This window comes from Chanodichthys erythropterus, chromosome 16 (genome assembly GCF_024489055.1).
Source record: "Chanodichthys erythropterus isolate Z2021 chromosome 16, ASM2448905v1, whole genome shotgun sequence".
NCBI lineage: Eukaryota > Metazoa > Chordata > Actinopteri > Cypriniformes > Xenocyprididae > Chanodichthys > Chanodichthys erythropterus.
In genome coordinates this window covers 11,527,057-11,553,779 of record NC_090236.1, presented here as the reverse complement: position 1 = coordinate 11,553,779, position 26,723 = coordinate 11,527,057, and the positions used below count along the sequence as shown (strand labels likewise).

The 26,723-nt window shown below is 34.9% G+C and overlaps 1 protein-coding gene across 1 annotated transcript; it reads left to right on the top strand.

Moving 5' to 3' along the window:
- The first annotated feature begins 1,797 nt into the window (after nt 1-1,797).
- On the top strand, nt 1,798-11,678 carry hsd11b1lb (hydroxysteroid (11-beta) dehydrogenase 1-like b). Its single transcript, XM_067363272.1, has 7 exons — nt 1,798-2,001; nt 5,710-5,840; nt 5,971-6,082; nt 6,984-7,075; nt 7,172-7,265; nt 8,461-8,626; nt 10,412-11,678. The coding sequence occupies exons 1-7, from the start codon at nt 1,926-1,928 to the stop codon at nt 10,596-10,598; spliced, it is 858 nt and encodes a 285-aa protein (XP_067219373.1). The 5' UTR covers nt 1,798-1,925; the 3' UTR covers nt 10,599-11,678.
- The last annotated feature ends 15,045 nt before the right edge of the window (nt 11,679-26,723 follow it).

The window sequence follows — 26,723 nt, the reverse complement described above, 5'->3', positions numbered from 1 at the left end:
TTTCAGCATAATTACTCCAGTCTTCAGTGTCACATGATCCTTCAGAAATCATTCTAATATGCTGATCTGCTGCTCAAGAAACATTTATTGTGTACAATTGTACAAAATATTTGTGTACAATATTTTTTTTTCAGGATTATTTGATGAATAGAAAGTTCAAAAGAACAGTGTTTATCTGAAATCTAATCTTTTGTAACATTATAAATGTCTTTACTGCCACTTTTGATTGATTTAATGCATCCTTGCTGAATAAAAGTATTCATTTCTTTTCAAAAAAATAAAAATACAAATTCTTACTGACCCCAAACTTTTGAACGGTAGTGTATAATGCTACAGAAGCTTTGTATTTCAGATAAATGCTGTTCTTTTGAACTTTCTATTCATCAAGGAATCCTGAAAAAAAAAAGTACACAACTGTTTTCAACATTGATAATAATCATAAATGTTTCTTGAGCAGCAGATCAGCATTAGAATGATTTCTGAAGGATCATGTGACACTGAAGACTGGAGTAACGATGCTGAAAATTCTGCTTTGATCACAGGAATAAATTACTTTGTCAAATATATTTAAATAGTACACAGTTATTTTAAATTGTAATAATATTTCACAATATTACTGTTTTTTACTGTATTTTTAATTAAATTAATGTAGCCTTGGTGAGCCGACGAAACTTCTTTTAAAAACATTAAAAATCTTAGTGGTTCCAACCTTTTGGACTGTACTGTATAAGATGCACACAATGTAAAAACACGGTTTAACTTTTTCCCCACCATTGACAGAATTTTCCAAGTGTGTCCGACTGTCTGCGTCCTGCAGTGCTACAAACCACACCCCTACAAATAAGCCTTACTACAAGATACGCCCCCTATGATGAGACAGCCAATTAGGGGATGTCATCAAAACCTCTCTCTCTCTGTGAAATGCAATTATGAAACTCTACAGTAAATTTTAATTTTACTAAAACGGTAAGGTTAAGGAAAGTTCTAGGGCTTTTAACTAGAATTACCAGATAGGTCTGTATTTGATTGTATAATTTATGTTTTAGGCTACTAATAGAAGTTATTTCATACTTCACAAAATTTGAAAGCAATATGAGTTAGCCTTACAAACATTTCATACATAAAACATAACATAAATATACTTAAAAAGATTGTTTCAAGTCAGGATATTTTTTTTTTTATGATGTGTTAAAGCAGAATTGTGTTGTAAATATGTATCTTTACTACAAATTGTCATGAGAGTGACCTAGTGCTATTTTTTATTTGTTTTATTAATATTTTGAATTAGCTTTTATTGTTTTAGTTTTTAAAATTTAGTTTAATTTTTAGTAATTTTGTTATGTGCTTTTGTCAATATTGCTATTTAGGTTTAATTTAATTTTATTTTATTTCAGTTTTAGTTTTTATTTATTTCCAGTTAATGATTTTAGTGCTTCAACTAAAACTTATTTCAGTTTATTGCCAAGGCAACATTTCTAATTTTCGTTTAGTTCAAGTTTTTCAACTAATATGTATTTTATTTTATTTCAGCTGTATTTCAATTAACAGAAATGTTTTAGTTAATAATAACCCTGATTTTGATCCATATGCTATGCATGAAGCCGTGAACTGTAAATGTTTTAGCTATTTAAAATGTCACACAGAACAATAGAGCACTTTGAATTTTCTACCTATTATGCATCAGTTTTTTCTTCTTTCATCTGTTTGGAAATGTAAACGGCACTGCCAGACCTTCAGCCTCGTGAGCATTGAACTGTGGGTCATCATCCAGAATGTCAGGCAGGTTAAAATGGGTGATCAGTCATGCTTTATGACTCTGCAGTAGGTGTAACACATGCAGACAGAAGTGGCTTCAGACGGGACATTTCTCAATGCACACGCACAGGATTCAGACGGCAAGCTTCTGATTGAGGATAGAAGTGAAAATGAAGGCATATTTGAGTGCTTTTCTGCTGAGCGCTGCCCTCACGGCCTACATGTGGAGAGATACGTTTGATCCAGGTCAGGACAACAGCTTCACAATAATATGCTCATTTTTATTATTGCATGCCATCTCTTCAGATATTCTAGTGTGTTGTAGCCTACTTTGAGAAATCCTGAAAATGAGTTTTAAAGCTATTTGTGTGGGCAGTTTATATATTTGCATGTAAAACACAATCTAGCATTAGAAATGAAAACTAACCAAGAATAAACATATAAAGCCTTGCGTTTTCCAAAGGCATTCATATTTTGTAGATGGTTTAAACACAGGCTTTGTAACCAAACTTAAACTATAAATACATAAACTTAAAATGTTTTTCAAGTATTTCACTAGAACATTAACCAGATAAAAGATTATATTGGCATCTTGTCATGAAAACTGTTGGCAGACTCATTTATCATGGTTATGTAACTTGTTCATATGAACATTGGTGAAAATACATGGTGATGATCTAGAGATTATAACTTTATGTAATATATAGAATTAAAAGGACTTTTTACTCTGTAAATCATAACATATGAAAGTCAGAAACATCTATATATTTTTAAAAAGTATATATATATATATATATATATATATATATATATATATATATATATATATATATATATATATATATATATATATTGGTGCAATTTGGTGCATTTACTGATATTTATATATTTATATGGCCAAAAAGTAAGATGAAATTCTGATAATAATGTAAATCAATGAAGTCTTTATAACAGTATCGCAGACTAATGACATAAAATGAATATAAATATCAGTCGTCACTCTATATCTCCAATAATATGTCATAGTAAGATGATATTTAAATGCTTATTTTTATGAATAAAGCCCTGTAATGCAATACAATGAGAGTGAAGGTAAAAACCTGATGGATCATATTTGACACTCGCATGATTTTTCTAAAAAATGATGTATTGATAATCAAATAAAGTTGCTTCAGTCTAGTAAGTGTTTATCTTGAAATATTACTAACAATATAAAAGATAATTTTATGATTACTTTATAAAAATGAGTAAAGATTTCACAGCAAAAAGACGTTTTTACATTTATACTAAACAGCCTTTTACTTGCCTTCTGTCGTCCAATTGATAGTTTATACTTTTTTTTTTTTTTTTTAGCATGTAGATTGTGTCCAACAGGGTTTTCAGAATTTTGATCATGGTTATAATTTAGAGGCCTTAAAAATGCATGGATAAAACATGATACAGTAGACTTTATAAGGATTAGTTCACCCAAAAATGGAAATTCTGTCAATAATTACTCACCCTCATGTCATTCCAAACCCATTCATCTTCAGAACACAAATGAAGATATTTTTGATGAAATCTGAAAGCTTTCTGTCCCTCCATTGACAACTACCACTTTCAAGGCCCAGAAAGGCAGTAAAGACATCATTAAAGTAATCCATGTGACTCCAATTTTGTGAAGTGACATGTGCTTTATTTGCACACACACACACACATTTTTATTTATTTATTTTTTTTTTACCAATTTAATATTTACATATTTGGAACAACATGAGGGTGAGTACTTAATAACATAAATTTTCATTTTTGGGTGAACTAAGCCTTTCAAGGATTAGTCTACTTTTAAAATAAAAATTTCCTGATAATTTATGCCCCATGTCATCCAAAATCTCCATGTCCTTCTTTCTTCAGTCCAAAAGAAATTACATACGTTTTAACCGGACGCTCATTTTGAACTAGCTCTCTTCTTCTTCTTCTTCTCTATTAGAATTCCGTCAGTGTAGACGCTGCTGAAGGCAGTATTCCTTGTCAGACACTTATTCCTCGTCTGGTATCATTTAAAGCTCTTTGAAGCTGCACTGAAACTGTAATTTTGACCTTCAACCGTTTGGGGCCAATTGAAGTCCATTATAAGGCCAGACCAGTATCCCTTATACAGACCAGTATCCCTTCTTCCTTTCATTGCTAAGACACTTGAGAGAGTTGTATTCAACCAACTGTCTACTTATCTCTCACAGAACAACCTCCTTGACAACCACCAGTCTGGTTTCAAGAGTGGCCACTCTACTGAGACTGCCCTGCTCTCAGTCACTGAAGCCCTGAGACTGGCACGAGCATCTTCAAAATCATCAGTACTCATCTTGCTGGACCTGTCTGCTGCCTTTGACACAGTGAACCACCAGATCCTCCTGTCTACACTCATGTCGAAGGGCATCACGGGAACCGCGCTCCAGTGGTTCGAGTCTTACCTCTCAGGTAGGTCCTTCAGGGTATCTTGGAGAGGTGAGGTGTCCAAGTCACATCATCTTGCTACTGGGGTACCTCAGGGCTCTGTGCTTGGTCCACTTCTCTTCTCCATCTACACGTCATCACTAGGATCGGTCATTCAGGATCATGGTTTCTCCCATCACTGTTATGCTGATGACACACAACTCTACCTCTCATTCCAACCAGATGATCCGACAGTTGCTGGTCGCATCACAGCCTGCCTGACAGCCATTTCTGCCTGGATGAAGGACCACCACCTCCAACTCAACCTTGCAAAAACGGAACTGCTTGTGATCGGTGCAAACCCAACACTTCATCACAACCTTTCAGTTCAACTTGGGTCTTCAACCATCACTCCTTCCAGGACAGCCAGAAACCTTGGAGTGGTGATGGATGCTGGTCTAACCTTCACAGATCATGTTGCAGCAACGACCCGGTCTTGCAGATTTGCCTTGTACAACATCAGGAAGATTAGACCCTTCCTATCTGAACATTCCACACAAATTCTTGTCCAAGCTCTTGTTCTATCCAGACTGGACTACTGTAATGCTCTCTTGGCTGGCCTTCCAGCATGCACTATCAAGCCTCTACAACTGATCCAAAATGCTGCAGCAAGACTGGTCTTCAACGAACCGAAGAGAGCACACGTCACTCCTCTCTTCATCAGTCTGCATTGGCTGCCAGTAGCTGCTCGCATCCAATTCAAGGCTCTGATGTTTGCTTACAGAACGACAGCTGGCTCTGCACCGCTATACCTTAACTCACTACTTCAGACTTACGCGCCCTCCAGAAACCTGCGTTCTGCAAGTGAACGGCGCCTTGTGGTGCCATCACATAGGGGCACAAAATCACTCTCACGGACCTTCTCCGGGACTGTTCCTGGCTGGTGGAATGACCTACCACGCTCTATCCGAGCAGCCGAGTCTCTAGCCATTTTCAAAAAAATGCTAAAGACGTATCTTTTTCGTCAGCACTTGACCCAGTAGTAGTAGCACTTACCTTGACTAATATTCTTCTCCTATCTGTGTATTTATTTATTTAAAAGAAAAAAAAAAAAAAAAAAAAAGAATTCGCTATGAGCACTTTACTGACATAACTGTGACTTCACTCAGCACTTATACACTGTTGTTCTCATGTTGATTTAATTGATTCTACTACTCTCATTTGTAAGTCGCTTTGGATAAAAGCGTCTGCTAAATGACTAAATGTAAATGTAAATGTAAATAAGGAGAATAATCCTGGAATGTTTTCATCAAAAACCTTTATTTCTTTTGGACTGAAGAAAGAAGGACATGGACATCTTGGATGACATGGGGGAGAGTAAATGATCAGGAAAGTGGACTAATCCTTTAAGTTGCTTCTAACCGTTATGTTTTAACCTTTGTTGGAGTTCAAGCCTTAATAAATCCTATGATCAAGTGGCGGGTTTGGTTAAGAATGACTTGTGCTGGATTACACTGAGAGACCAGTGTGTTCTTCACATAGAATCAGTTCGGGGGACCCGAGTGTTGATCACAGGGGCCAGTTCAGGGATCGGGGAGCAGATGGCCTATCATTACTCAAAGTTTGGAGCTCAGATCATCATCACTGCGAGGCGATTAGAGGCTTTAAAAAAGGTCAGTTCCACATAGTTACCTTGCATTAACAAGTACTTTCTTAATTAAGTACACTGTAAGTACACGTACTGTAAAATAAAGTGCAGCCAAAACTTTGATGAGCAAATGAAAGTGTGCTGTGGATGTTCAGGTGGCACAAAAGTGTGTGAAACTGGGTGCAAAGAAGATGATGTACATGACCGGAGACATGTCTGACCCCGCTGACCCCGAGAGAGTTGTTAAATATGCTGTGGAAAAACTGGGTGAGAAATGGTTCAATATATTATGCAATATATACATTACCAGTCAACATTTTTTTTGAATAATTATGATTTTGTCATGTTTTTGAAAGGTCTCACCATGGCTGCATTTATTTGATCAAAAAATACAGTAAAAACAGTAATATTGTGAAATATTATTACAATTTAAAATAGCTGTTTTCAATGTGAATATATTTTACAAAGTAATTTATTCCTGTGATCAAAGCTGAATTTTCAGCATCATTACTCCAGTCTTCAGTGTCACATGATCCTTCAGAAATCATTCTAATTATCATTCTAATATGATGATTTGCTATCAATTATTATTTTTGCTCAATTATTAATAATGGTTCTTATTTGAATCAATGTTGAAAATGTTTTTTGCTGCTTAATATTGTTTCGGGGGGAAACAATAGGACTTTAGTTTCAGGATATGAATAGAAAGTTAAAAAAAAACATTTATTATCTGAAATAGAAAACTTTTGTGAATAAATGTTTTCACTGTCACTTTTTAAACTATTTAATTTCTTCCTTTCTTTCTTTTAAATCACTTATCCCAAACTTTTGAAAGGTTTTCACCATTAATAATCAGAAGTGTTTCTTGAGCAGCAGATCAGCATATTAGAATGATTTCTGAAGGATCATGTGACACTGAAGACTGGAGTAATGATGCTGAAAATTCAGCTTTGCATCACAGGAATAAATTATATTTTAAAACATATTCACATAGAAAACAGTTCTTTTAAATGTTAATAATATTTCACAATATTACTGTTTTTACTGTGTTTTTGATCAAATAAATGCAGCTTTTGTGAGCATAAGAGACTTCTTTCAAAAATGAATTACTCCTGAATTATTCCAAACTTTTGTCTGGTAGTATATATCGTGTATTTGTGTCCTGCAGGTGGACTGGACTTTCTAGTGTTGAATCATGTTGGAAACACCAACGTTGAGTTCTGGAACAGAGACGCGGACCACGTCAGGTCAATCATGCAGGTGAAGAACGTGAGAGAATGGCTTTCTGTGCTTTTGTTGAGCCGGTGTTTCAACATGTGGATTTCTTCATTTTCTTTTCACACTGATTTGTTGCAGGTGAATTTTGTGAGTTACGTGCAGATGACCGGAGCAGCACTTCCTGTGCTGGAAAAATCTGCCGGTTCCATCATTGTAGTTTCCTCATTGGCAGGTGAGTCTAACTTTGTTGGTGCATGTTTAGTTCAAATTAATCTAAATTTAACTTAAAAGTTAAAAGCACTTTTATGATTCAGCTAGAGTTGCAGGTCCCCCAACCCCCCACCATATGAGGAAAAAATGACAGACAAAAGCATTTCATGCAATGTGACTGCAATTACTTCATTATCTCTGTTATTTTTTACATTTAACATCTCATATTTCACACATAATAGTCTATTTATAAACACATTCTAAGGACCACAATCCACACATTCTATCTCTGATGAAATACTTTTAAGTATGTAACTAAACAACCAGTAGGTGGCAGCAAATCATTGTCTCAACGAGTGAGTCATTGAATCATTCAGTCAAACGATTCGTTTAAAGTGGCTGATTCATTCGGGGACAAAGCTGTGTCCGAAATCACATACTCTCGAGATAGAAACTTATTTTGAATAAGTAATTACTTCACGACTGCTAAAAAGTATTTTATATAGTATGAGTGTGTGCAGTATGAATGTAATTCGTTCGCCATGTTGACACTATCATGTGACCTACCAGCGCCAGCTGCATCGCTTCACTGCCATTCACAAATCCTCTCCAGTCATATGTCCATCATATACACACTTCAGAATCTCGCCAGAAGTAGTAGGTCTACTCTTTTATAAGTACTGTGAATTCAGACATTCATCTTTTGTCACATACAGTTTTTCACCTACTATATAGTAGGGAAGTATGTGATTTCGGATGCAGCTTTATGAGTGAGTCGCTGAGTCATTCATTACAATGATTCATTCAAAAACTAACAAAACATTACTGTGTTGCTCTGAGATGCACAATGGCTGTGGATTTGTTTGGAATTATTTTAACTGGTGAAACTGAGAAAAAAAAAGGAAATGTAAGTCACCCAATAGTAACTTCTTTTTTTACTGAATTGTTAAATCAATATGACACTTCAAACGTGCTGATATTCGGGAAAACCGCACTCTTGCTTGTGTGGCATTGCTTAGCTATCCATTATAAATATTAAAAATAATTTAATATTTTTTTACATTTTTATTTTCTTTTTGGTGCCATTTTTTTGTGAACTGGGATGCATTGTTTTTTTGTGTAAAGGCATTTGTTGACTGAATTTTAGTGCTACTAAAGGTCAGTCACATTCAGTTATAAATTACTAAAGGTTAATGCTGTTTTCCTCCCTGATTCAGGTAAGTTGGCGACTCCATTTGTGGCTCCATACACCTCTACTAAGTTTGCGATGAACGGATTCTTCGGAGCGCTGCAGAATGAACTGGCAATCCAGAAGAGCAATGTGTCTGTGTCCATCATGATCCTTGGACTGATCGACACAGAGACGGCCATGAATAAGACCAGGTTTGTTTTCCACTACAGACAGAATTGATGACACTGACTAACTTTATCACTTCTGATACTGCAAACTTTCCCTTTTTAATGATTATCACCTTCATCAAGTAAATTATAATTGGTTAGGATCTTACAACTATTTTCTTGAATCAACATTTCTATCATATAGCAAACAGTATATCATGTTTAATAATGCTACAGACCTCTGAAGTTTACTTCTTAAATGTTACATCAGGTTGCTGGTTTTTAATAATCATTATTGTCATTTTATGGAATATCTTATCTTTAAAATTGTAAGAATGATTTGTTTACAATTTATTAATCATTGTAGATATATAAATATATTAGAAAACCCATTTCAACATTTACTACAACATTAAAATCAAAAGTTGTATTTTATTATTATTAATTAAATGTTTGTTCTGTTAAAATGTTTCGAGGACATGGTGCTGCGGTCCAAAATGCAATAAATGTTTCCATTCTATTCTGTGCGTCACTCAAGATATATTAGGAAGCAGTTTATGAACTAGTTTGTCCTCAGGCACATTTATCTTGTTACCTTGGTGATCTGTTATAGCGAACAGAACAATGTGCTAAACATAACTAAAATCTTGACACCAGATGCCATTCAGCTTCTCATGGATCATTCATCTTCACACACACTGACACGATTGACTGAGTGAAGCTCGACCGGCTCATATTTTTCTTTTCTTTTTTTTCATAACAGATTTTCACCTGTCAATTCACAGATGTTTAGTATGTTTTTGATGTTGTTATTTCAGTGATGCAATTTATTTATTTATTTATTTAATATATATAACTATGTATGAACATGATTTTCTAAAAAAAATACATTTTACATACGGGACATGCTGCTCACATATTATTGTAGCACAGTTTATGCTGAATTCAGTGTAATCAGACTTCTGATAATAACATTTTATAAATAACTGAAATAAGCAAAATAATTCAATTAATTAAAATAAGTGTTTTCTATTTGAATATATTTAGCATCATAACTCTGGTCTTCAGTGTCACATGATCCTTCGGAAATCATTCTAATATGCTGATTTGCTGCTCAAGAAACATAAATTCTGATTATTATCAGTGTTGAAAACATATTTTTTGTGGAAACCATTATACATTTTTTTTTCAATATTCTTTTAGAAAGTTCAAAAGAACAACATTTATTTGAATTAAATCTTTTGTAACATTATAAATGTCTTTACTGACACTTTTGATCAATTGAATGCATCCTTGATGAATAAAATTATTAATTAAAAAAAAAAAAAAAACACACTGACCCCAAACTTGTGAATATATATATATATATATATATATATATATATATATATATATATATATATATATATATATATATATATATATATATATATATATATATATATACAGGTTTCATAAGCATATTGTGTAAATGTACTTGGAGTCAGTTGTTTTATTTGTTTTATTTATAATGCAATAAAAAAACAACAGCCAGGCTGACATGAACACATGCAAAAACAAGAGAGAGAGAACCAATAAAATGTTAATAACTGGTTATGTTGTAGACAATGCATGCTTTTACCTGAGCTTTTTTCTGTTTTTTGTTTTTTTTTTTGCATAGTAAAATAAAACCTGTAGCTGTGGTTTGCCTTTTTTTATATCTTGTTATACCTTAATATATTTTGGCTGACGCTTTTAATCCAAAACAACTTAATTATGGGATGAAAATGACTTGAATGTGTTTTCATGAGAATCACCTATAATTATTCTCTCTCTCAAATCTTTCTGCAGAGGATTCACCACGATGACTGCCTACCCTGCCAGTGAAGCCGCTCTGAGCATCATCAAAGCCGGGGCGACCCGTCAGAAAGAGGCCTTCTACCCCTGGTTCCACTATTTCACCTGCCTGATCAACAACATCTTCCCCTTTGTGAAAGATCTTATGCTGGCAGGCCTCAGCGTGGAGAAAAAGGATTAAAACATGTGCATAATTCAGAGTTTCAGACATTAACAGGAATTTTTATTATTTTGTGAGAACATATGTATTGTGATGAGTGAATGTTGTATGTGCTCTTGAGTCAACTTTTGCCTAGGGTTGGTTTAGGAAATAAAGGACAGCAGGCCATTCTTCATATCATTATTTTTTATCAATTTTATTGTATTTGTACCCTGATTTATGGACCCAAATATAAAAGCCAATCATTGTAAATAATACTAAAATACAACCAATTCATTTTAAAATCAATTAAGAACAAATATAGGTAACACTTAACAATGAAGTTTCATTAGTTAATGGTGACCTATTACGCCCCTTTCACAAGATGTAATATAAGTCTCTGGTGTCCCCAGAATGTGTCTGTGAAGTTTCAGCTCAAATTCCCCACAGATCATTTATTATAGCTTGTCAAATTTGCACCTATGTGGGTGTGAGCAAAAAAACACTGTTTTTGTGTGTGTCCCTTTAAATGCAAATGAGCTGCTGCTCCCAGCCCGCTTTCCATAACTTTGCAGATGTTTATGCTCAAACAGCAACATTACACACTAACTAAAGTTAAAAAAGTGAAATCATAATCAACCATCCCTTTAACATGAACTAAGAATCAACAATACGTCTACCATTTTTAAGATCAAAAGTTATACCTGTTAACATTAATGCACTGTGAACACGGACATTAAGATTTTTATAAACTAACATTAATAAAGGCTATTAAATGCTGTAAATTACATTGCTTATTATAGTTCATATTAATGCATCAACTTATATTAACAAATGACACCTTACTGTAAAGTGTTACCCAAATAACATTCAGCACAAGATGAACAAAATGCTTTTAATCACAATTATGGAACTATTTTCACATTTTCTTTCTTAGACTTCTGAAAGAGCCACTTCTTAATTATTAAAAAGTTTTTGTATTTATTTGTCTGACATTTTCAGTTAACTTTTGAACTCCAAGACTCTATATGAGCTGGGGATTTTACATTTCCAGTGTTATCAAATCGTGTGTGTATGTGTGTGTACTAATTAAACACATCAGTCTGTGACTCTGTATGTCTGTATCCGCAGTCTTTGTATTAAAACAAATTCTGAAATAATAACGTCAGTCCTTTATCTCAATCTCATTCCTGTGTGATTTTTTTCTTCTAAAAAAGAAATCTAAATGGAGAGCCAGTTTCCCATGAGCGGCTGAACCACTGAAGCATGTGAAATGTGAAATTAAACACTTGTTCTTTTGCTTATTGTGACTCAAACTCAATCCAGACAATTATTTTCCATTTGTAAAAGTAATTTATAATTAAATATTCGAAAGTCTCCAACCATTAAAGGCTTTTTCTCTGTGCCACTATCAAAGTTTTAAAAGTATAATCATAAAACAAACATTACATGTGTTTCAACTTACAGGGTCATATGCTTAATGAGCGGCCACGACAGTAAGGTCAGAACGATCAGAAGTTGCACTGTCATTATCTGTCAGTAGCTGATAACATTAATCTACTGTATAAAATTCATTAAAAAGCAAATGACAGATCTGTGCTATTTGCTTTTTAATAAATTGCATATTCACTAGATTCTAGTACTTGATTTGATGTGCTCAGCTGCTGTATATTTTAACACTTATTTTATTTCTGCTCTTGTTTAATCTGTGATAATCTTTAAAGGTCAGTAGATCTACAGAACTGTGGGAAAGCAGATAAGAACCTCTGCAATCAGAGATTTACATGTGATACATGTGTGGTCAGACTTTCAGTGATTCGATTTCTAGTGATGTTTTGATGCAGTAACTTTCTGTACGGATGTATATTTTTGGACCCTGTGCGGACGCTGGTTTAAAGGGTTAGTTCACCCAAAAATGACAATTCTGTCATTTATTACTCACCCTCATGCCGTTCCACACCTGTAAGACCTTTGTTAATCTTCAGATAACAAATTAAGATATTTTAGATGAAATCCGATGGCTCCGTGAGGCCTGCATAGGAGCAATGACATTTCCTCTCTCAAGATCCATTAATGCACTAAAAATCAGGTCATGTGAGTACAGTGGTTCAATATTAATATTATAAAGCCACGAGAATATTTTTGGAGTGCCAAAAAAACAAAAATAAAGAATAGCCGATTTCAAAACACTGCTTCAGGAAGCATCGGAGCACAGATGAATCAGTGTGTCAAATCAGCGGTTCGGAGAGTCAAAGTCACGTGATTTCAGCAGTTTGGCGGTTTGACACGCCATCCGAATCATGATTCGATACACTGATTCATAATGCTCCGATGCTTCCTGAAGCAGTGTTTTGAAATCGGCCATCACTAAATAAGTCGTTATTTTGTTTTTTTGGCGCACCAAAAATATTCTCGTCGCTTTATAATATTAATATTGAACCACTGTACTCACATGAACTGATTTAAATATGTTTTTAGTACCTTTATGGATCTTGAGAGAGGAAATGTCATTGCTGGTTATGCAGGCCTCACTGAGCCATCGGATTTCAACAAAAATATCTTAATTTGTGTTCCGAAGATTAACGAAGGTCTTACGGGTGTGGAACGACATGAGGGTGAGTAATAAATGACATTATTTTCATTTTTGGGTGAACTAACCCTTTAAAGGGTTAGTTTTTTACTCAATAAGTGTGTTTTTGTTGCTTTCAAATATCATTGATTGCTGAAGTGAATGCATGTGAATATGAATGACAACATGATGGTAATGGCTTGTGTCAGAACCATTTGCAATTAATATATCGCTTGCATTAAACACACACACACACACACACACACACACACACACACACACACACACACACACACACACACACACACACACAAGCTTGCACTCACACATACACTCTCTCGCTCTCTCTTTCTCTCTCTCTCACACACACACACACACACACACACACACACACACACACACACACACTCAGGTTTGTTTTGCTATCAAATTGAGGACATTCCATAGGCGTAATGGTTTTTATACTGTAGCCTACAAACTGTACATTCTCCCTACACTACCCCTACTCCTAAGTCTAACCATCACAGAAAATATTCTGCATTTTTACATTTTTAATAAAACATTTTTTTTTGTATGTTTTTAAAGCTAATTTAAATATGAGGACTCATGAAATGTCCACGTCTACTTTTAAATGTCCTTTTAAATGGAGAAAGCTGCTGTTTAGACCTGACTGCCCGCACACAAGCGACAAGCATCAGGTTGTAATGAGGTCGCGACTGCCTCTAGTGGACAATCACGGGAACTGCGACCAGAACACGGAGGGTCCCTGTGCGTGACAACTGCTCCAGCTCGTTGCCATGGTGACCTCGCCTCAACCGCAAGAGTACTTTGCCAAGTGTGATGTTGCCAAAATTCCAAATCAGCAATGCAACCAAACCAGTGTTCAACACAACAGGAAAACAAGTACATCGAGCGATTAAAAAAGAGTGTTAAACATAGAATCAATATAAAATAGATCAATTAAATACATTGTCTTTCAAATGCTTTCATTGTTCATTATAGAGATGAATTAATGAAATTAGCAATGTTAAGTAATGAACAAAAACCCCAAACAATTCAGTCGCCCCAAAACAAATTTAGAGACTTAAACCTTGCTTAAAATGTCTGCATCAATGCATTAAATACAAATTATCAAGGCAAGTGTGGTTTATTGTAAAGAAAGATGCACACACTTCCGCCAGCATTTTTAAGAGTGCACAATCAACCACACAGTGGCACTGTAGGGTAAAAGATTTTTGTCCAAAGGAAATCAATGAGTTGGAAATTATATTTTTACCCCCATCACCACTAGTATTTCTTGCTCAAGGACATGTCAGAATTTACATCATGAGATATTTTTAGGCGGTGAATGCTGTTCCTCGTAGATTTGTGCTACTAATTTTCCGTCAGCTGAAATATTGAACTTCTAAATCACTGGAGTATTTACCTACTACCACATAAACTTTTTCTGTGATTAAGGACAAATCTGTAAGCTTATAGGCTATAGTAACATTTACTTGCCATTACTAGACATCTGGAGGTCACGACCTCGTACACCAGACTAACATTACGTCCCTGATAAAGAGATCGTAAACGGATCAATGTCTCATTTTAACAATCTCTTTACAAATGATAAAGAATAGAGAGAGGGGAATTGATTTTTCTTGTTGTCTTCTTCGCAGAGAGATTCATTCTGATCTAATGGGGCTGTTAGTGAGATGTATGGAGCGCCGCTGCTCTTCGCAGCCTCTGGTTGTGGGATCGCTGTCCAAAGCAAAGTTTTTGTTGATTCAAATCTGATCAGGATGGAGTGGCCGATGGCAGAGAGTCAGCACTTTGTTTTTGCAGAGTCAGCAAACCAGCGATGAGCAAATGAACACTTTATCAGAGCAGAGATCCATCGCCATACAAACACGCATCTGATATCTGCTCGATGTTTCCTCCACAGATATTATGTGCAAATAATTCCGTGCAATCTGATATGAAACAGTTTTCATTGCTTAATCACATGGATTTGAATAGGATAATCTTGTATCATAGTGATATAAAAATATAAAGAGAATAAAAACTTATCGACAACAGCATGAAGTGCATTAAACTTTATATTACTTTAGGGTTTCCCAAAAGTGGGTTTGTGGAGGAACTGCAGGTTAATAGTTTTTAGATAAAAACAACAAAACAATTTAATACAAAAATAAAACGCAAAGAGAGAACACATGCAAATGTGCTGTTAAATTATTGACTTAATTTTTAAGTAAAAAAAACAAACAAACAAACAAACAAACAATTTACGGCCATTGTGTGAATAACATGTAATGTAATCAATAAAAAGTAACTGAAATCTGATTAAGAACATTTTAAAAAGTAATCCAATTACATGTATTTTAGTTTTGGAATCTGATTAAGTAATCCAGATTACATGAAATTAGTTACTACCCAGCACTGTAAATGAGATCATGTTTGAGCTACAAAATAACCCTGACAGCAGCATAGTGCCGGCCTGGATCCGGCCCACATCTGGTCCGCATGTAATCCACATATACCAGATGTGGGCCGGATGTTGCTGTCTGGGAAAGGGCTGCAGCTATTTGCACTAAGTGAAAATAGCAATATATTCTAAGTGGTAGATGCTATTTACACTAAATGCCAATAGCAATAGATTGTATTTACACCATGTAAAAATATCAGATCTTTGCAATAAGAGTAAATAGTAATTAGATGCTATATTGGCAGATACTATTTGCACCTCAGTATTTTTGTACATTAAAAGGATGCAATAACATCAGAGTGTAAATAATTATATTAAAATTATTAAATGGATGCTGCCTTATTGGAAGAATAAAAACCTTCCCTACATCTTCCCCTAACCCTACCCATTAAATATTATTAAACAATCGTTCGCAGTTTATTTCCACTTTTAGAACATTATTTTAATTTTTATTGGAAATAAATGCAAGCTCGGCAAAAGGTGAATTAGAATTTGAGTCGATTGTTAAAAGCCAGATCTGTGAGCTGTATTCGCTACTGCTGCGCCACTGAAGATGTTGAATTCTGAATCTTTTTAAAACTTGAGTGGCCCAAGCAGACATTGGAGGGCGGAGCTAGAGTAAATAGCGTTTGCCAACAGGGGACGCACACTCCGTAAAAAGGAATGTGAATAGCAGCTCAAATTATTTGAAGAAAAATATGTGAGCTCTCTGACTTTTGATTGTTATGGAAGCTTTTTTTCCCAACTAAATAAAAAATAAAAAATAAAATTGCGACTTTTTATCTCACAACTGCGAGTTTACATCTCGCAATTCTGACTTTTATTAGAATTTTGAGATATAAACTCGCAATTGCAAGTTATAAAGTTCAATTCTGAGGAAAAAAAGACTTAGATCTTACAATTCTGACTATAACTCAAAATTTTTTGAGAAAAAGTCAGAATTGCAAACTTTGTATCTCGCAATTCTGACTTTATATCTTGCAATTGTGTGTTATAAAGTCAGAATTGCGAGATTAAAAAGTCACAATTACCTTTTTTATTTTTTATTCAGATCTCTTCTGAAAACAATTTTTTTTTTTAGGAGAAACATCTGAGGACACGTCATGGAGTCAAAATTATTTAACTCCAGTTGTTTTTTACTCCATAGACAGGATTTATAAGGATGCAGCAGACGAGATGCTTGTCCTTCATGCTCGACTCAATCAATCTGTCTGTTTATCGCTCTCCAGTCGTATTTCCTCTCATATCGCTCACAGGCCGCCGCACTCAAACTTTTAACTCGTGTCAGACTTTCACCTTCTGCTAAGAAAGGTTCATATTAAGACAATTCATTATGATAATCCTAATTCATAATTTGCGACCCTGAGAGAGTTCAGATGAGACGAGAATGAGATTGATTCTCATTAACTGACGGTAATAAAGATGAACTGATGCTTTCAGTCATCCACCACATCAGCTCTTCATTATAATTGGAAATGTATTTAACAAGCCATTGAGTCACTGCCACATTGAAAAGCTTTATTTCATTGGATAAATGTGGTAACGTAACTGCAGAGGTCATCTCTAATATCTTTTTTCTTTTTCACCCCAAAATAAAAAACCTGTCACCATTTACTCACCCTCTTGTCGTTCCAAACCTGCATGACTTTTTTTCTTTTGTCAAAGCTGCCTTTTTTCCACACAGTCAAGTTCAAAATCTCTTTAAAAACATCTTTTGTGAAAACCATTTAAACTCTTACATTCAAAATACTATATTATGGCATTAATGTTATAGTTAAAGGTCAGTGTAAAAATGGCTAAAATTGCCTTATTTTGCACTCCACACACCATTATACACCAGTGTTTTTGTACAAAATATATTTTGTCTAAATATAATGTCTTATTAACATTATAAGAGAAACTTGTTTGTGGTTCAAAAATATTTTGTTGATGTTTTGCTATATAATTACTGCATCAACACAGCAATGTAATAATCAAATTGGATGTACATATAGCTCTATGTAATGTTGTTCATTTATTAATCACATTTTATTGCCAATGTGTAACGAATATTAAAAAAACGAGACTTCCTTGGTTGTCTATAAAAGCTTGTAGACTGCACTCGGGTCGTTTTTGCCAGGAAAATCAGAAGGATGTGACGGTTACGCGCGCTCCCGAGAGGCTTTCTTCCGTTCAATGACACATGAAATAAATGTTCAGGATAATTTCGAAAGAGTCATTCTGTACTGTAATGTCAAAGTGTCATGCAAGGAAATGGGTTTAACTCAAAATAGTCTCATATAGATCTATAGCTATTTTACAATCAAACTATCATAAAAGTGTCATTTTCATTAGCCCCTACCTCATCTGATCTGTCAACATGATGCCGGTGAATTGCAGAGGTGGTCTAAACATACAGTGGGTACGGAAAGTATTCAGACCCCCTTAAATTTTTCACTCTTTGTTATATTGCAGCCATTTGCTAAAATCATTTAAGTTCATTTTTTTCCTCATTAATGTACACACAACACCCCATATTGACAGAAAAACACAGAATTGTTGACATTTTTGCAGATTTATTAAAAAAGAAAAACTGAAATATCACATGGTCCTAAGTATTCAGACCCTTTGCTGTGACACTCATATATTTAACTCAGGTGCTGTCCATTTCTTCTGATCATCCTTGAGATGGTTCTACACCTTCATTTGAGTCCAGCTGTGTTTGATTATACTGATTGGACTTGATTAGGAAAGCCACACACCTGTCTATATAAGACCTTACAGCTCACAGTGCATGTCAGAGCAAATGAGAATCATGAGGTCAAAGGAACTGCCTGAAGAGCTCAGAGACAGAATTGTGGCAACACACAGATCTGGCCAAGGTTACAAAAAAATTTCTGCTGAACTTAAGGTTCCTAAGAGCACAGTGGCCTCCATAATCCTTAAATGGAAGACGTTTGGTCGACCAGAACCCTTCCTAGAGCTGGCCGTCCGACCGAACTGAGCTATCGGGGGAGAAGAGCCTTGGTGAGAGAGGTAAAGAAGAACCCAAAGATCACTGTGGCTGAGCTCCAGAGATGCAGTCGGGAGATGGGAGAAAGTTGTAGAAAGTCAACCATCACTGCAGTCCTCCACCAGTCGGGGCTTTATGGCAGAGTGGCCCGACGGAAGCCTCTCCTCAGTGCAAGACACATGAAAAAACACCTGAAGGACTCCAAGATGGTCAGAAATAAGATTCTCTGGTCTGATGAGACCAAGATAGAACTTTTTGGCCTTTTGGCTCCCATTCATAGAGAATTCTAAGCGGTATGTGTGGAGAAAACCAGGCACTGCTCATCACCTGTCCAATACAGTCCCAACAGTGAAGCGTGGTGGTTGCAGCATCATGCTGTGGGGGTGTTTTTCAGCTGCAGGGACAGGACGACTGGTTGCAATCGAGGGAAAGATGAATGCGGCCAAGTACAGGGATATCCTGGACAAAAACCTTCTCCAGAGTGCTCAGGACCTCAGACTGGGCCGAAGGTTTACCTTCCAACAAGACAATGACCCTAAGCACACAGCTAAAATAATGAAGGAGTGGCTTCACAACAACTCCATGACTGTTCTTGAATGGCCCAGCCAGAGCCCTGACTTAAACCCAATTGAGCATCTCTGGAGAGACCTAAAAATGGCTGTCCACCAACGTTTACCATCCAACCTGACAGAACTGGAGAGGATCTGCAAGGAGGAATGGCAGAGGATCCCCAAATCCAGGTGTGAAAAACTTGTTGCATCTTTCCCAAAAAGACTCATGGCTGTATTAGTTCAAAAGGGTGCTTCTACTAAATACTGAGCAAAGGGTCTGAATGCTTAGGACCATGTGATATTTCAGTTTTTCTTTTTTAATAAATCTGCAAAAATGTCAACAATTCTGTGTTTTTCTGTCAATATGGGGTGCTGTGTGTACATTAATGAGGAAAGAAAATGAACTTAAATGATTTTAGCAAATGGCTGCAATATAATAAAGAGTGAAAAATTTAAGGGGGTCTGAATACTTTCCGTACCCACTGTATCCACAACACTATATATGATCAGATGATTTCTTGCTGTTTTCTCACCACTGTCATTTTTGTTGTTGTTTATTTTGTTATTGAGAGGAAAGCGCGCTGCACATATTTACATATTCATCAAACGTCACTCAAACAGTATATCAGCGCAAAGGTATTTCCAACTTCTTTTTTACTTCTAAGCAAAGAATGAAGAAGAAATTGGGCACGATTTTATTAAGGCCTAGTGCTCGAGTTTGAGCACGTGCAGTAAGTTGCTGGCTGCAGTTCACTTAACGGCCAACCAGTGTCGCTAATAGCAAGAGTTTTTGAATTCCACATATAGCCCCGTTAAATTATTTTAAAATGACTAAATCTTGTTGAATCTTGTAGAACGTATTAATACGGGTTGAAATTGCTTAAATTGCTTTCATTTGATGAGTTTAAGTAATGTAAAAATGTATGATGTCATGATTGATTGATAATATCATTTCATTTTTCACAGTGAATGATTCAAATACTGGTGAGCATTTATCATTTTTATTGTAAAATTGAAAAAAGAAGAAAGACAGAAAAAGCCCCAATAAGCATCATTTATACATATTATGTCAGAAATGATAAACTTAAAGTTCATACATAAATATATAAATAAACAAATGCAAATGATCAAATTCTAATAATAAAAATAAACAAATAAATTAATGACCAAAACAATAAATAGAACACCGTAATTAAAACCTTTTACACATTTAATTGTCAAAGCAGCAAGTTCAAGAGGGAAGATAATGGGACAAAACTAGTTTGTTGTTCTTCAAAAATGAAACCAAAAGGAAGTTTTGCTCCTTTACACCTCTTAAACTCCTCGTACAGATGTTACGGGAACATCTGTTTGTGTCCCACACTTCCCTCCATAGCATTTAAACATAGATTCATTATTTAGCTTACATCTGTTTGTATATTGTGCTAAGAAACCCTAAGATATAACACAATCGTCCGTATAGCAAAGCCGACCCGAGCTGTTTTCTGTCTCGATCCAGGTCTTGTGTTGGTCTCTCGCTCATATGTAGAGCCGAGCCTGGATCGGTGGTGACAGAAAACGCCCGGGAGCTTTTGCGCGACTCCCCGTTGTACCTGAAAGAAGCGTTCTGTGCTATCAATATCCCCAACAAATACAGAAGACAGATTTCATGAGCCCATCCCTTTGCATTCAATAACTTGACATATATAAAGAGTCCAACCATTCATAGGAATATCATACCAGTATAGATTAATCTATAACATCCAAAATCAAACCATTTTCTTCTGTACAAAACATTCCGTGTATTGGCTGGAACAAATCATTCTATCAAAAATGTGGGAAAAAAAAGCAAACATGGATTGAAAGCTTGAGGTTTGTATGTTTTGATACTGTATGCAGCGTTTGCTCTAGCAGAGGACTATGGCAGTATATGGGGAGTATGAAGGAAGAGGACATGGCTTAGTTCAGGTAGTAATATCATATGAATAAAAAAAACAAAAAACAACACAGTTTGTAAAACATACTCCCAAAATAGCCCAAACCCTGAAGAGCAGCGAGTCCAAACACACGGTGTTGGTTTGGACGCTCGGCGCAGCACTATGTTTCCATGATATCCTTACTGCATGATAGCACGCTAAAAACTATAAACCGCAACCTCCGCTAGTAGTCTTGAAGCTTTGACTGTTACCCGTGGAGGTATCGGCTGAAAACCAAAAACAAACAAACAAAAAAATGGTGCATTTTTATGTTTTCTATGTTGTCTTTTACTACAAAAATGTCTCTCTACGTCTCTAGCAATTAGCATGCACAAAGAGTGATTTAAAGAACTATAGGCAGGGCAAGCTATGAAAGAACTAGTTTTCTCTTCTTTTTTTTTTTTTTTGGCAATAAATATAATAAAAATTGAAATAGAGCATGAGAATTCACGTTTGTACAGCATGTATGTTAGTATGAGCCACAGGTTTAGAAACATCCAGACAAAACAAACAAAAAAATTGCATGTGCCACTGTGTGGAACAGCTGCCGCAGTACTAGGAATGTTCTGTTGTTACGCGGGATATGTTCGCTGCAAAAAAAAATAAAAAATTTATCTTATTTTCCAGTACAAATATCTAAACACTTAAATCAAGAGAAGCAAAATTACTTAAATGTGCAGTATGTAATATTGACAACTAGTGGTTGAAATGGGTACTGCAGTCCAAATACAAAAATATTGGAGAGAGTTGTTTCTCCCGCCCCGTGTCCTAACCTATGGAGCCCCGCACATGAAATGCAGGAAAAAAAACAGGCTAAATCATATGCATGATTTACTAATTCGTTCCTTCGATTTATAAATCATGCATGAAACGATTTAGCAAATCAAGGGAATGAATTAGTAAATCGTGTACAGGATTTAACCTACTATTTTTTTCTTGCATGTCATGTGCGGGGCTCCGTACTAACCAGACGCAACACGTGATAAAAGGTTTCTTTTCCATGTTAATCCGATTTTTTTTCCCTAACTAGCCACAACAGCAACATGTTATGATTCTATTTTTGAAACGGTTTCTATTTTTCTGCGAAGTCACGGCTGGAGCAACAACACAAAGTATGGCAATGATAATCTCAGGTACTATTTATGTGCTTTTGTTTAATGTTAAAAGCATCTAATGTAAGTTTGTATATCATTTTTTGTGTCTTTTATAGCCGCACTGAAAGCAACAATTGACAATTCACCGCAGATATTTTTTCTTGATTTAAGCAAAAACACAATTAATTTTGATTAATTTGTCAGATTAATTAAAACAATATTTAATATCGTATGCTTGTCATTTGCTTGCTTAAGTCATTAAATGTATCTTGATTTAATAATGTTGAGATATTTGTACTATAGAAAACAACTTTTGCAGTGTTCAGAACGGAATAGTATACTGCTTAATGCACACTGCATACTACCTACTGTTGTTTGTTTAAAATGTCAGTCTGTGAAATAATATGCAATGACAAAGTTTCAAACAAACTGCAAAAATTGGCAAGAAAATGCTATTTCAGTCTTTCTGCTTCGAAATTTTAACTCGGTGTGTTGCTTGCCCGTTCATTGCAATTATTTGTGAGATTTACTAACAATTTGAAAATTGTGAAAATTGATTTAAAGTAAATCCTATACCATTTTTCCCCCAGTGCAGAAATAAAAATACATTCTCTTAAGAAAATGTGAGTGATGATACCAATGCAAAACGGTTGGCTAGGGTGTACTGTGTGAATTTAATGGGCTGCTCTGCGGTTGCTAGGGTATTACTTTGTTGCATGCCATGTATTTGACAAATGTAGCAGATACAGAGAAGAACAGCATGCATACTGCAAAAAAGAGTATACACTATTCCAAACATATCCATGTTTCATTGGGTCCCGTCTCAGAATTATGATATCACTCTCCAGTTTAAAGGTTCAATTTTCGGTTCAATGTTACAAAACTGAATGAATGGAAGGTGCAGAAGTGAACAGAAGTGCCCTTGAATGCTGATTATATATTCACCTTCCACTCTGATCATCTGATTTGTGTTTAATTGAAAACCTGCTCTGTCCCTGATTACTAATTTCAGTTATGACAGACAGATGGCAGAAATCCCGCTTGAGCCACAGTAACTGGAATGTTTGTGCAACTATTATCTGCACATTTGTGTGTTTGAGGCCCTTTAAAACTAATTTTAATAATCAATTCTGCATTATGGATGAAAAAAGAAAGCTTATTTTAAGACCATTATAATTTTTGTTTTTTAGCCTTCTGACAATTTTCATAGCAATTTAGGACATTTCCCTCCCAAATTCTCATTAACATAATGAAACATTAACATCATAAATAATCTCATTCTCATCACCGTAAAAAAAGTCAAGTATTTATACATCATTATAATATTTGTTACTAAAGTAAGCTGATTTCAATTAAACAGCATTATATTACAGCTATTTTCACTTTTTATTTTGGATATTGTTACAGTAATAAGACTCTATCTGAGAATGGTATTAATTATAAAACTCAACAATTATATAATAATAATAATAATAATAATGATGAGATGTTTTTTGCATTATAGTAATGGAAATTTGCATGGCAGGAAAATGTGCTAAATTTAAATATATATATACACACACACTCTAGAAAAAGCTGGGTTAAAAACAACCCAAGTTGGGTTAAATGTAAACAAACCCAGTGACTGGGTTGTTTAAAAAGCAGTTAATAAATGTTTACTATTTAATTATTATTTATTAAACTTATTAATAAATGTTCATTTATTAATCATATTATTACATGTTAATTTCCAACCTATTTTATTTAATTTTAAGTGAGCAAAAAAGTCATTTTTAAACAATAGTTTACCCAGCAGGTTAGGTCAAACATTTAACCCAACCGCTGGGTTTGTCCATATTTAACCCAGCAATTTTTTAGAGTGTAGCATTGTAATATTTTACATAAATCTTGAACATGTTGAACATGTTTTGGTAAGATTCACCCATTCCTAAAGGAAAACCTGTCATAACAGTTTCACGTTTTGTGTTGACACATCAGTCACATTAACCAATACGGTCATCCATCCTGCAAAACTTTGCTCATTTCTGCCTTGATATTAAATCATTGACTATGTTTGACCTGTAAAGCACTTAAAATCTACTTTGTCCCTTGAATATTAAGAGAGTGAGTGAGTGCTTAGCAGGTCCCAGAGTGAAATGTGCTGTCCAGTCATTTTAGCTTCAACTCATAGACGAGCTTTTAGATGAGCTCTCTTTTCCTGACAAAATATTAATGGTGCAAGAGCACAGAGAGTAACTTCCCTTGCAAATCGCTTGTTTTGATTGGGGGAAATTGTGCTGTCGTGGCACGTGGCACATTTGCACGAGCAACAGATCATGGCAGGCTGTGCATGAAGTCAGAAATAAATTCTGCTATCTGATATAACAGGTTTGGTCCAAAAAGTTTGAACAGTTTCTGAGGGTCAAAACAACTAAGCATGATGGGAAAGTCAACATGAAAGGGCTTTTACTTCCGTAATCGTACTTCCTATAGAGAATATGACATATGGGGAGATTTTTGCAATTGTGTGCACTGATGAATCATTCAAAATAACACTGGAAACTAAACAGGGTCCATTTTGATTTCATGCTGACTTAAAATTAACGTTTGGCAGGTGGTGATGTGGCCTTGCTGGTTTGTTTCTATATGTTTTCACCTCTAAACACTATTTTTCATACATTTTTGTTCCTTTACATCGCTTCTCTCATTTTTCTTGGCCGTTTAGGCCGTGACTGTGGCCTGGCTCTACATAAGTACTACGTTTACATAGGCATGCACAATACAGTGTAACTATGAGCAATTACGAAGTTCATTTAAGTGTAATAACACATGAAATACCTGAATAAAGCATGAATAGAGGAGAACTACTGTCTTTAAAAGTATCTCTCAAGGTTATAGAAATTTTCTGAGATATGATATCTCTGTGTGCTGTGTTTTATGCTGTAAAATGGTTTGATTTGTCTAATATAAATGTTCTAGAAGGCCCTTCTGGCAAACAGCATATCAGTGCAAGCCACTGAAACAAATTCAAAGCTTTACTATGGCACGATTTTAGACTGTTTCTAAATGAAAGAGTTTCCTGAATTCTATCTCAAAACAGCCTGTTTTCACAATGGAAACATCACTGCAGCGCGCACCACCAGAACTGTTTTAACCTCGTTTTGGAAGATTCAGTAAAGCCTCATTTATCTTCAGATGTTATCACTTGTTTGGGACATGCAACACAGAAGTAGCTAGAGCAACAATTCAGTTCAATAGTTTTAAATAGTGATAGTGCTGTATGAATTGCATCAGTTTGCTGTGATTTTAGCACTATATGAAACACGTACATTAGCGGTAAGCAAGCTAACATACAATGTGGCAAAGTCAGATAAAATAAAACAGATACATTGACAGTAATGTTAAAGTTAGACTTGCTGTGTAATTTTATTTTATTAAAAATAAAACAAAATAAACTGAGAGTGATGTTAATGCAAGCCTTGTTGTGTACTTGGTAAGCTGACAAATAAAAAAAAAAAAAAAAAAAAAAAAAAATAAATAAATAAATAAATAAAATAAAATAAAATAAAATAAAATAAAATAAAAAGTCAATGTAAGCCTTGCTGTGCACTTGGTAAGCTGACAAAAATAAAATAATTAAAAAATGTAAAAAAGAGAGAAGTGATGTTAAAATAAAATAAAATAAAATAAAATAAAATAAAATAGTAATGTTAATGTAAGCCGACAAATAAAAATAAAATAAAATAAAATAAAAAATAAAGTAAAAATAAAATAAAATGAGTAATGTTAATGTAAGCTGACAAATAAAAATAAAATAAAATAAAAAATAAAGTAAAAATAAAATAAAACGAGAGTAATGTTAATGTAAGTTGAAAAATAAAAATAAAATGAAATAAAATAATAAAAGCTAACATGATCCAGTCAATAACAGTCCAAAGATAATTGAGACTTTACGAAATCCTCAGATACAATGTTAAAAACAGCCACTGGGAGTTTTGGTGGTGCAAGAGAAAATATCACCAGAGAGACATCTCCTTGTGAAACTGTGCAGCTCAAAAACAAGAGCTGTTGTTTGGCAAAAATATCTGGTTACTGTATATGTTCGCTGTGGTCATTTGTTTACAGTATGGAGCATGAGTTAAATGATATCGCGATGGATCGAATGCCCTTTTCTCCAGCCGGCACAAGACATGGAGATGAACAGCCCAATTCAATATCAACACACTTCATAGTCTATAACAATAGCCTAAAATACCCCACTAAACATAATCTATCAATGTCCTTTAGACGGTTTTGCACCGATAACCTGGAAACTAGTTTTTCGCAAAAGGTTTTCAATAAAACACACCCCAAGTCCCCGTATACCTACACTATACACCCTGATTTAATTGCGTCTAACTCTTAATTGTCATATTATATGAAGTAGCATGTATGTAGCGTAAGATAATCGATCGGTGGTAATATTGTACATGGTTACGGTACCGACAGAGATTAAAAAGATTTGGTCCTCTGGTCCCTACGGGTGAGAGCGAGAGAGTTGTACTGCGTCAGTGTCATATA

What these genes read in the sequence shown, in the direction of transcription:
- hsd11b1lb (XM_067363272.1), top strand. Translation starts at nt 1,926, where the DNA reads ATGAAGGCATATTTGAGTGCTTTTCTGCTGAGCGCTGCCCTCACGGCC. An exon ending in GATTAGAGGCTTTAAAAAAG is followed by an intron (nt 5,841 to 5,970) that starts GTCAGTTCCACA and finishes GTGGATGTTCAG; the next exon opens with GTGGCACAAAAGTGTGTGAA. An exon ending in ATATGCTGTGGAAAAACTGG is followed by an intron (nt 6,083 to 6,983) that starts GTGAGAAATGGT and finishes TGTGTCCTGCAG; the next exon opens with GTGGACTGGACTTTCTAGTG.